The following is a 12,562-nucleotide window of genomic DNA, read 5'->3' as shown; positions in this document are numbered from 1 at the left end:
TATGCAAATATGCAATATACACTGCAGTGTATCCATCGTATCAGAGTCAACAGAACCAGTAGTAGGACGGACTAGGCCATGCTACTAACTTCCTTTAAAGCCACCCTTCCTGCTGGAGAACATTTATATTATTTTTTTCTGCTTGTACGCAGTTCTGATGAATTCTCCCCACCCCAGTCATAGACCTTTATACTGGCGGATATATCATGCTTTAATTGCGCTAAAACAATGCAAGTCACAGATTTCACTAAAATTTTAATGTGTGAACATCCTTGAAAAAGAAAAAATAATCCTAGAGCTCAAATCAATGGCTGAAAGACTCACAGAAATGCAGTCAGAAAAAATCCTTCCTTATTTAGCAGCATGTCATAGTACACACACGAAAAAAACATGAGCCAATTCCTGAAAACTACCACCACGGATTAATCCAAAGTCACACATACTACGAATTAGATTGCAACTAGCTGAATTTAAGCAGGCTGAAGAATTGGAAAAATCAGAACCAACATTGCAAAGAAATCCTGACCAAAACAACAATTAGGCAGTAGATGGGAGGATGAGTGGGGAGGGATTTCATTTGAGAGTGAAAGGAGAAAAATCCGTTTTTACGCTACTTACTCCCGTAGGCTGAAATATCAGTCCATCCACTTCGTGGCTAACTTCTCTAGCAAAGTTTCCTTCCAGGAGCTGTAGAACAAAAGGAAAATAAATCTTTTTTCCATAGAGAAATATTTCACTTAGAAGACTGCACATCAAAGCAGATTATATGCCATCACTGCAATCATGGGCCAGTAAATTGCTTATTTATGGTTTAATGTTAGAGCTTGGGAAACGTCAACATAGAAAGCTTCAACAAATCAGCAGTTTTTACAAAAACACTCAAGGCTTAAACAAGTTTCAGGGAGGCAAACCTTTGCAGTATCATTCAAGGAAAAAACCTTTGTCCAAAAAGAATCATTGAGAAACCAAGATGATTCTATACACAAAAAATATGAAGAAAAATCAGTTCTAATATAGGACACCACAGTCATTTGTGGACAAATTAAAAAACACATTTGCCACTTTAACACGCAAGTAGTACTTACTTTAGATGGAAAACATGTACTGAAAAATATTTCAGGGCATCATTCAAAATTCATGTTTGGCCAAGTCCCTAACTAGGGCATAACCCAGTAACACAGCTACGCTACTGTAAAACAGCTGTCTGAATTCATTTGGATCTTGAATATTCTGGTTTACATTTGCAAAGGTTCTGAATTCCATATGGAGGAGAATATATCCACCAAGACGTTATTTACCAGAGAAAAGCCATCTAACTAAAACTAATGAAACCGGCTAGTCAACAGTTACAAGAATTGATGACACACTTCCATGTTAAATTATGACTTGCCTAAGGAAAAGCAAATAACCAGTCAGAACTACAATTGTGAAATAATAGCAAAAATTAGGAATTTACCAAAATGCCTCTTTATTAATTTCTCTTTATGTTTTACTGTAGAGATGAAGAATATATCCTTAAGTTCAGCACTTTTAGTAACATTCTTTTTTTATTCACTACTCCACCAGATTTATAAACTGCAAAGGAATCCCTCTTAGCAACCTGACATCCAGTTTCAGACTTGAACTCATTCTCATTTTGGAGCTCCAGAGTACCCTCAATTAAGACGTCTCCTACCAAATGTCAATTAGATATCAAACACCAAAGCATTTTAAAACCAGAACAAGACTCAACAGATAACTAAACCTCTTTGTGCTCTGAGTTATTCTGCCTTCATTCTCAGTTATTCTGCTTCCATTCTCATTAGGTCCATTACAAGAATTTCAATGACAACATACTAGAAAAGAATTTTTACTAGAAAGGATCAGCAATTTGGAGGAGGAGGGGTGAAGCAGGAAGAAGGAAATGGAAATTTTCTCTGAGCTTCCTCCCATACATACTTTTGTGCAAATTAAAGTATTTAGAGGTTGTCTGTGAACAGCAGAACATATACACATTGAATATTGCAGGAAGTTTGGAATGACAGGAAAATGAGCAGAAAAGGAATGTTTAACATCAGCAAATATTTTTGACACTGAAAATATAGTTGATATAAGGTTTTTAGGTTTATGAACTTAAAATGCAGATATCATGGTTTGTCTTTTAAAAAACGATGTTCAATTTTCCACACATATTAAAATTTCTAATTAACTTGAACAGTACGGTCTTTTTTTAATCGGCACCATGATAAACGGCACACCTGCTTGACTGGGATGACTGCCAGAGATCAGATAAAATGCAATGCATCTCAATGACATTTTATAAAAGATGGGTAAATGATGCATGCTATTCCTTGTAGCCTCATGGCATCTATTTCCACCTGTGAACCCCTTTGTTCACTTCTTGCAGCTTTCTCCTCCCTGTGAACAGTGCAATAAACCATATACTCATATTACAGTTTACTCTTCAAAATAATTTCCTTTCTTACTTTATAACTAAATCAAATTAAAAAGTATTGCTACATCCATGCCTATTCCTCTAAAGAAAAGAATGGTATAATCGCATGGAATGAGTGGAGCTGCATGATGAGTAACAGGATGAGCTGAGGAGCAGCAGTAAGTCACCAAAAGCAGCACAAATAACCTGCTGAAGCTGATTTTGCTAAAACACTGAACCAGCCAGCAATTCTTGAGCGGACAATTGAAAAATCATGCTTTGTAGATCTCTCTATACTTATCAATAAAGAAATCACTTGGCTCCTCCAGCAGGAAGAGGAGAAAATTTCGGTGCATACATATTCCGCATAACACCAGTAGGTTTTTATTAATGTTTCTGTAATCCTGAGGCAAGCCACATGATTCTGACGAGTTTTCAGATGTTACTTTATTCATAAAATAAATATGTCTAGCAGGTACTACTGTGCCTTTTCCTTCCCCTTACAGAAAAGAAAAAAAACAACTCATGTAAACACAACATGCTGTGAGAGTTATGTAGATTCCTAAACATAATAATGTTTCTGCAGTCGTATTGACTTCCTATAAATTTCGCTAAGGTCCTTGCACACAACTATTATCAATCTGCTATGTCACAGTATGCAAACATTTCTAACCATTTGTCCCTATTTCTGATTCAAAACTGATACCACTTGTTAGCCTAGTGAAATACTTGGAGATTAAAAAAAAAATGCCTTTGCATTTTATAATACAAGACAAATATACATCCATTTTCCTTGCTTTTTTAATTTCTAGAACGGCTATACGCTTCATTCCATTTCAAGTCAAGCTACAGCAACTCTGCCTGCACCAGTCCCTAAGCAGTTTTTCAGAGCCACCTTCAAATTACTCATCATCTACCTGTTCACTCCCCAGTGAAAGCTGCAAAAGGGTGAACATACTTTACTTGAAATACTAGTTACAAATAAACTACCAACCAAATTGTCAATTAACTAGAAGGTACAACACCTTCAGACAGGAGCATACTGTCATTCCTAACTTCACAGAACCAGCATCTTCACTGGCTTAGATTTCAGCCCAACTCACAGGACAATCCCTTCCTCTGCTGATGACAGCCCTCACCATCAGGCTCCAAAGTAATTCTCACATCCTGACATCTGTCAGGTTTTACAGACATGGGCTCATAAAGCTCTGTACAGATACTGCGGATTCTTTAAACTTATTATATAGCCTTCAGAAAAAGATTCAGAAGTTACCAGCACCAACAACCATCTTTTTTTAAAAGGAAACAGTTATTCTGGCTCTTTCCGTGCACTTCTCTAAAAGAGATGGACTATTCGGCTTTTAAAACAGGATATAGCACCTGTTTTATTTTTACATTAATTTGTTTCATCTTGCTTGCCAGTTTCTGTATTTTCCTGGTTTTTACCTGACAACCTCTTCAATAGCCCTGTCCCAACTCAGTATACACTCTTTCATGAGATCTTAATTATCCAAGTTCAATATAAAAATTATTTACTTTAACACTGGTTGCTGATGTATTTAAGACATTTCAGGAAAACTTTTACATCCAAAGTGTGAGGTACAAATGTTTTCAAATGTGCAGTGCTTTAATACCATTTAATAAAACATACTTGAATTTAATGGGCCTGCTACTAAGAGAAGTATTTTCATCATAATTTTGATAACTCACAAGACAAAAAAAATCACCTCTATTACTACATACAGAAGTCTCTGAAGAAAGGATCATGAATCCCAAATCCAACCAAAGATCTGTTTAACAAAACCAGTATTTCTATTGCGTAGCCTCTCTGGATTTCAGTTTGAAACAAACAAATAAAACACAAAAACCCTTAAACCCTGCTTAACAAAACTATTTTGCTTAAAAAATAAAACAAAACAAAAAAAAAAAAACCAACCAGAAATGAAATCTGGATCTTCTTTGTTACAGGTAGAAGAAAAATATATTGAGAATAACCTACTACATAATACCTTCATAAATCCTGTTTTTGAATGATATAAGAAATCCTACAGAATTACGTCTATGTTAAGTTCAGTTACATTAAAATAACGCTAAAATAGACTGGCTTAGATTCATCCCAACTATCCCATTTTCCAAAATAAATCAATTAATCAGCACCAGGCAATGATGGAGCCTTCATACACACTATTAACATTACAAACTCCAGCTTTCAAACACCACATTTTGAAGAAGGAGGCCTCCTAGAAGAGAATTAAACAAGCTGTCTGTGGCGTATCCCCTTCCTTCCAGATGACACGCAGGCTACTGTGCAACGCTTCAAAATATTATCAAATGCAGTTTAACGTCAGGTGAGGGAAGTTGGTCCCTCTAAGCTATGGTTGTAGTCTCTGCTCATTCCTTCTCCCCAGAATCTTTCCGGTTTCCCCTGTCCTGCAGCATCATTTCTCTTTTTGGTTTGTTTTGTTTCTAAAAGCAGAGAAGGTATCAAGAATTAAAAAGCTGTTTTCAAAGCAAAAAAGCATCAGTCTGTGAGTAACTCTATATAGGAGGGGAAGTCTGATGTATTATTTAAAAATAAAGCCTTTCCACAAATAAAAGTTGGTGATTCACGTTTTAAGAGAAACCAAGCCCAAAATAAGGTGTTAAGAGAAGCTTTGATTTTTGTTAGTTAACTGAAATTACTAAAAATATACGGTAAAACTTCCGAAATAGTCTTTAGTGACTCTGGGGAATACAGGGCTTTGTGAATGTAAGGGAGCAAACGATCTGAAAAACGAAAAAAAGGAAAAAAAACGAACCCACACCTCAAACTGAAGCCACTCAGACTTTTATCTTTTTTATACTCAAGATACCCTTCACCTCACCTAGCCTTAGCATTTGAAGTAAAAGAGCTGACCTAAACAAATCCAGTGTAAATTAACAGTTGCGGGGGGAGAGATGGAAGAGGATCAAAGACCTCTGGCAGTTCCACTGCTTCCCTCCCTCCCTGCCCAAAACCAACCATTGCCGGGATCACCAGACTCGCTTTCAGACAGCTAGGAGGACGAGATGAAACCCCCTCCTCTCATGCATATTTAAGTTCCTCTTCAAGCTGATACGCTCAAGTGCCATGTAATTTTTTGGAAAATTGCGCAGTCTCAAGTTAGAGCATGCTGTGATGGAGAATCACAACCCTCGTTAAGTTGCTCCAATGAATTATTGCATGCACAATTAAAAAATTAATGCCTATTTCTCAGAAGTTTTTTTTCTTCCTTCAACTTCTCTTCCTTGTTCCTTTATTTAATAGACAGTGATCAAGTTCACCTCTGAGAGGGTTATTTTGGGGCAGAAAAACTAGCTTAAAATTTCACAAGGAAGCAAATATAACTTTTCAGTATTTCAATAAAGTCTCTTCTAAACTCAGAGTTACCGTTTTTTTCATCAGTTGAAAACCCTGCTAGACGAGAAAGAATATTCCAGGATAGCCACAGCAGCAAGAAAAAAAAATGCACTCCCTGTTCTGCTCCACAGAAGCCTCCTCTTCCACGAGATCTCTGGATACATGAGCACTTGCCAAAGAAGAATTTCACCAGCCGATGGCTCATTACAGCTGGCTGCTTAGCTCAAAGTGGCTCCTTCCAACTAACCATGAAGGTCCTGAAAGCAGGGCCCGTGATACCATGAGCGTGACAGCACATGGCCATACAAATAAATGTTTCTGCTTGCAACCAGTGATTCCAAAAGCTGTAAGTAGCATTTCAACATCATGCAAACACCAGTAATCCATCTCTCGTTTATACGATGTCATGTTTTCATTTAAATCACCTCTAAAAACGTTGAAGAGCAGATTTTTAATCAATTTAACACGACTCAGTTTTCTTTGCATTATTCTCTTTTCGAAATAAAAATACAATATGCTACTTACTGTCAAATAAATGAGGTGAAAAACTGTATTTAATGTATTAATTAAAGTGTATCTTTACAGCAGGGTAAATTCTATAATATAGCACGTCCAATTCTATAATGCATCCTCAATTATTCATTGTATTTGGCTATATTTATCTTCCATATATCTTCAATACATTCAATTTTTGTTTGCCAGGAAACCAGCAACAAAGAGGCAAGAAAGGAAATTCAGCATGATAACTGAGAGTACAGTCAGAAAACCACAGCTTATACTAAATATTTTTAAGCTAGTATACTAAAAAAATCATGAAGTTACAAGATATTTCCTGGCCCATGCTAATGGGCTTAAATATGCATAAAGGAAGAGTAGGATCAAAAACTGTAGAAAATAAATTAAAAACTTAACTCCTTAAGAAGTAGTTATTTAAAGAAGATTTATATGCTCATTAAGAACCAACACATATTGAAGAATAACTGCTACATTTTCAGTAAAACAGTGAAATGATCTACTTTGCCCTAACTACATGAGGAACACAAAATATAAACTTCTCACTTGCTCATTACTTAAAAAGGAATTTCATGCTCTTGGGATGTAAAACCAGTGTATAATTCAAATTGTATGAAAATCCTTTAAAAAAAAAATACTTAAAGCTCAAAATCCTAGCTTTCATGCAGCCATCCGCTCAAGATTCTAAGTCAAGATATAAACAGAGAAAAACCGTAAGTGTTATTTTGTGTCTATGAGTGCATACGTGTTGAAAGCACTTGATGTTAACCAATAATTCGGTACTAAACAGGAAGGGTAAAAGTAAACTCCAAAGGTTCATCTGTTTAACAAAAGCACCACTATTTTGAACTGTGTAATTTGTGGCAACAGCTGAATCACATTGTGATGAAAATTCTACCAAATGACTGCATAAAGACACATGGGAATTTTCTCAGTTGATAAAATTAAAAAATACATACTTTTTATAAAATACTATTTTATTGGATGCCTTTCAGTTTGTTAATTTACTAGAAGCTCTGAAACCAATAATACTGAAAGACTAAAAATAACCTCTTTGCCAAGTTAATCACACAGAACATTTTGGCTCAAAAGACATTAAAAACACCTAATTACTGCAATGGATTTGTTCCCTATAAGAATGAAAGCAGATAATGGCAGCAATGTGAGACTGATGTTCACTAATGTGATCAAGAGACTAATTATTATCCATGAATCATTTGTAGCATTCAAAACTTGATTAATGTCAGGTCAAGTTTAACATGTGATAGGTTTTATTAGTAATGCTTGGCTATCCCACAGCTTGTCAGTTTAAGCGAGTGCCATCTGTTAGGTGTAGGAATAGCCAACAGCCACAACAAAAGCACAGTGGATACAACTGGTCACTGAAGTACATTTTAAGAATTCCGTAAGGGAGCTACCCTAATAATTTTAAACACACTAGACCAGAATCCAGCACAAGAAGACCTGCTAAAGGTGGGAAATTTGTAGCCCAAATTAAAGCAAGCATGCAAGACGGGCACTTGTCATCTTAAAGCTTGACCAAAGGCGTGTTTAGTGCAACTGAATTTAGCTTCACAGATTGACCAGTCTCTAGTAACAAAAATTCTTTTGCAAGACGAGTATGTCTAGCTTCCTCTCTACACTCCTTCATCACCTTTAGCAAGCATTCCTGTACAGAATACATTGCTTTATCCTTTAAAGCATCACTCACCATATTCAAATACATACGGCCCTAACTAGTGGCTCATGTAGCAAAACAATGTTAGAAGACAATGAACCTGAAATTTATATTCCACAAGACAACGTTTACTGACAGTCTCCCACTTGTTCTAATTACAGATAACGGCAAGAAGAAATCTTTTCACAGCAGGCTCACTTTCTAGTATTTTACGGCACTTTGGGGGTGGCCAGCTGTACAGGGGTCACCTCTCCCACGTACAGCCCATTCACTGCTCTTGCAGCAGGACAGGAACTCAGCTGCTGCCATAAGAGCTCACCTGGGCACCTCCACTGAACTTTCACAAGCTCTGCACTAATAACAGTAGGAGCAGCAAGGCTGAAATAACATGAAAAGGCAACAGACAGGTGTGTGTAAAGAGATGAAGGACGGTGACATCATTCGACCTGGGTTTGCCCTGGCACATACATACTCTCCTCTGGTCTGAAACTAGTTAGAAACTCAGCAGGAGGATTGAAATAAACACTTATTTACCTCACAGCTATCATAGCTACAACAGCCCTCTCAGATGTATTATAAATATGTTCTCATTTGATGGCTCTCTTGCATTCTAAGTGGATGAAGCTGAAAGGCTGTGGATTCAGGCTGCCACTAGCATAACTTGCGGTCTGTACTTCAGCTCCAAGTGTTCTGTTTTCTGGCTAAGAACACGATGTGCAGGGCTCCCAGACTCCTTGATGTCTTGATGTAAAAGCCAAGTATTCTGAAGACTTGATGCTAGTAGGGCACAGACCATAAATAACATCATAATTCAAAGAACTGTAATTATTGTACAGTTTCTTCCTCAACCCATATAATTTCACAGCCAGTTACTGACAAGGACTCATACTACTAGTGCCTGGGCATCAGCATTCTAACTGATGACACCACTCTTCATTGATTGCCATTTAGAAGAGCAATTCTGCAGAAGAGTCTTTACCATGGTCTGCGTATTCTTTCCAGAAGAGGAAGGCAATAGAAATTCCTGTTTATACTTATGTGATGGGGAATGAGCAACACCTCCAAGCAAGAAAGCCAAAGAGACTCATCCCTTCTATCTGCAACTTGCTTCATGTCATGATTGAGGCACCTCTGAAAAAAACAAGTTATAACACACACTGGACTCTCAGAGCTTTCCCAGGTCCTACCGGAACTGCTGCCAGTTACACAAGGGAGGAACTTAAAGCAAGAGAAGTCATATATATCATTTTCTAAATCTTTTCTACTACTCCTCTAAAAGATTTAAAGAAAACCCATTCCCAGATATATGATTAACTGGAAGTTACTGTAGTCTGTGACAGAATGCAACACCCGATATTGAGAAGGTGGAAGAACCATGCTAGCTTGATTTCATTACCCAGTCACAAGGGAAAAAAATGCTACAGTGAATCGCAATAAAATATATTATAGAGGTGGCAGGGAATAAAGTGTGATGGTTCTATTTTATTTTTAATCTTTTGCAGCTAATTCATTAACTGCACTCTTTAAATATGCTACTAACACTAGCTATATGCCGTGTTCCTTAATTATTTGGATAGAAACATTTTAGAAAAATGTAGAGCACGCTGCGGTTAAGAGTCCCACTGAGCTATCACCAGTTTGCTGGTTCTGAGTGAACAACTCCAAAGGTCACGTACATAATATATTCAAAACAATACCCAAGAATAACATGAGCGCTATGTGTGTTAATGCTTAATTTGACAGCACATCTGCATTCCTGAATTCAAAATAAGCATTAGGCATTTCTCACTGTCAATCTCTTCTCAAAAACACAATTGAGAAATTGACAGCAATTAACTACGATGTTTTCAAATGCTTCTTTCAAATAAGAGAAATAGGCTGCTTCAAGAAACTTTAATTGACTTTTGTGATAGCTTCAAAATGGGAGAAATACGGATTCCTCGAGGCACTGACGGAATGCCACTGCCAAACAGCAATAGCATTTCATATTTATTTTACCTGAAGAAACACAGCAATATATTTCATAGCTTGGCCATTTAATTTACTATGCTCTTGCCAGTTCTCTGTTTCAACCTGCGAGCTGCCCTCAGTGTTTTCTTTTAGGGACTGGATTTTGTCCACATCACTTTCCCCGTGCTCTCCTGGTAAAGCACATCTGCCGGAGACCAGAGTCCTGCTGGAGCCGAAGGAGGTTTAATAGGTGCCACTAGCAAATTCTTCAACCTATTTACAAATGATTTACAATCTGTGATATTCCTGAATGGATGGCAGATACTCAGTAAATTCTGTTACCCAGTGTCCTCAAACTGAGCAGGGTTCTCACACTAATGGTTAGAATCTCCCTAATACTCTGGGTTTGGTCAAATACAACATTCAAAAGTTCTCCTGATGTGAAAGAAAAAATGACATTTGATTTGAATGCAATGGGGCCAAGTACATTTTAATTTGTTCTCTAAATGATCTTCCAGTGTTACAAACTTGATAGGGTTTATCTGTTATCCAGCCCCTGTGTAAACGGCTACAACATAATCCAGTCTCTGGTTGTCAGGAACGTGGACCGGCCTGTTTTAATTAAATCAGATAATTAAGGATCATGTTTTATTAAGCATTTCCACTAAGACTCATCAACAAAGACAAATCTGAATATACAGTAATTCAATTAGACATAAAACAGATATTCAAGAATATAAAGTCTTCAAACATTTACTGTTACAATGCCTGATTCAAACTGGTCTAATGTATTCCACTGGGCACCGACGCGGTGATTTTAACACAAAAATTAAAGATTTAACACTATATTCGGGATGCTTAAAAACATCTGATTCTTCTGCTATGCAATGGCACTTGAGGGCTTTATTTGCTACAAAGTTGAAATTAAAACTTGCCACTGTAAGGCCATAACAGTAATATGCTAAGATTTTATTATTTCTTGATTTTAAAGAAAAAGGATAATTTTGTACAGTATTTTTTTTGCAAAACTGAGCATATCACAAGAAAAAAAAAGAGCTAGCAGGGATGTCCTATAATCTTATACCATAATAAATTGCTTTAAATTTCACCTCCATCTTTACAATTTTCTCTGTGTTTTTATTCATTTTATCCAAATTAAGCGCCCTTCTCTTGAACATCATTCCAATACGAGAAGGCTGATGGCTTCCCTGCAGAGCTGTATTGCCAGGAGGCAGTTTGGAAAGTGACAGGCTGTGAAGTGGCACAACGGACAATATTAAACAGTTGCCCCTCAACTAATGAGTGGAGTGACCTACTTAGTCACCACAGCTGAGTCCTCAAACTAATTCGGAAGGTATCAAATATACCGATTCAATTGCCCATACTGGGATACCAACTGGTAATTAGGTGAAACAGATTTGCATTTTCTCTGTTTTGGTAATACACCACAAAACTGAAAGTAGAAATCATTGTTAAGACATTTTTCCTACTTAGAAAGGTATATTATTTTCATAGAACAAAATACAGAAGAAATAATTTAGAAAAATGTTAGACTTTTCAAAGCAAATGTTAAAATGTTAGAAGCTAAGTTGAATATGTACTGTTCTGATGTTTAAACTTACAATGTGCACCAAGTGTAATGCTTTATCCATAGGCTTTTATTTTTCCACTAGCTTCTTTGTTTTCTTTTCCACACGATAGTTTGGCAAGTCAGAATGCAATTATATATTCCACTTACATATTCCACATCTGAATTATTCTACATTAATTTAATTTGTACCACTAGCAATATCCAACATGGCCCACTAGTTATGAAAATAATCCTTCATGGAAATGTTCGAGACTGTTTTAACTTCAGTATATCATTTTCCGAAAAATGGGGAATGTAACTAATGCGTGAATAATTTCTTAAACCAAAAGCAAAAACCTATTTCCCCCTTTCCCTAACCAAAATTATCCTGTGCTGAAATATTATACTTGACCTTCAACATCACAACTAATAATAATCAAAAGCAAGTAGCCTAATCCTCTTTTGTTAACTCTAGGAAATGAACACAGATTCTTGTTCACAAACGGGTCTCCTCAAGTGACTCCACCAGAGTATAGGCTGAAAAGTTAGCCATAGATGAGTCTTTTTTTTTTTTTTTCCCTAGCATGAGAGAAAATCTTTTGGCGTAAACCAAATCTAACCACATAACTGCAGCCTCCCTGTCCCACAGAAACCAAACGAACACCCAGAGGCAGCCAGATACCCCACCCCTGGCCTACAAAGTCCCTGCCACCCTCATCTTCCCACTGCCAGAAATTATGTTTAACAAACAGTAACCACATCACTACAGTGCTGGTTGCATGAAACAGCCCCAGTTCAAGCACCAAATCTTAAGTGGTGGTAAGCTACATTCAGCTCAACAGCCAGAGTTTGGCCTTCTGTTTCATACTACAATTTACAAAGGTTCCACCTGGTTTGGTTGTTTGTCCTTACCTTCAAAATTCACATGGTAAAATCATTTTGAAAAATCAGGCTGAAGTTCTACATGCTGGGATACAGGAAAGCTGCCAAGTGAAGATTTCAAATTCTAATATAAGCATAAGGTAACATCTTTCCAGCTTCTTATTCACTACTTGTTTA

The 12,562-nt window shown here is 36.8% G+C and overlaps 1 protein-coding gene across 3 annotated transcripts in view; it reads right to left on the bottom strand.

Annotated features, from left to right (window-relative positions):
- The window catches only part of RNGTT (RNA guanylyltransferase and 5'-phosphatase), a 191,387-nt gene that overhangs the window by 94,623 nt on the left and 84,202 nt on the right, over nt 1–12,562 (bottom strand). For all 3 annotated transcript variants that reach the window (XM_074581167.1, XM_074581166.1, XM_074581169.1), the window contains one exon: nt 619–687. In XM_074581167.1, the coding sequence (XP_074437268.1) occupies nt 619–687 (69 nt within the window). The remainder of the gene's footprint in view (nt 1–618; nt 688–12,562) is intronic.

This window comes from Larus michahellis, chromosome 3 (genome assembly GCF_964199755.1).
Source record: "Larus michahellis chromosome 3, bLarMic1.1, whole genome shotgun sequence".
In the NCBI taxonomy this organism is placed as follows: domain Eukaryota; kingdom Metazoa; phylum Chordata; class Aves; order Charadriiformes; family Laridae; genus Larus; species Larus michahellis.
The sequence above is the reverse complement of the archived record's forward strand: the minus strand, read 5'-3'. Positions and strand labels throughout refer to the sequence as shown.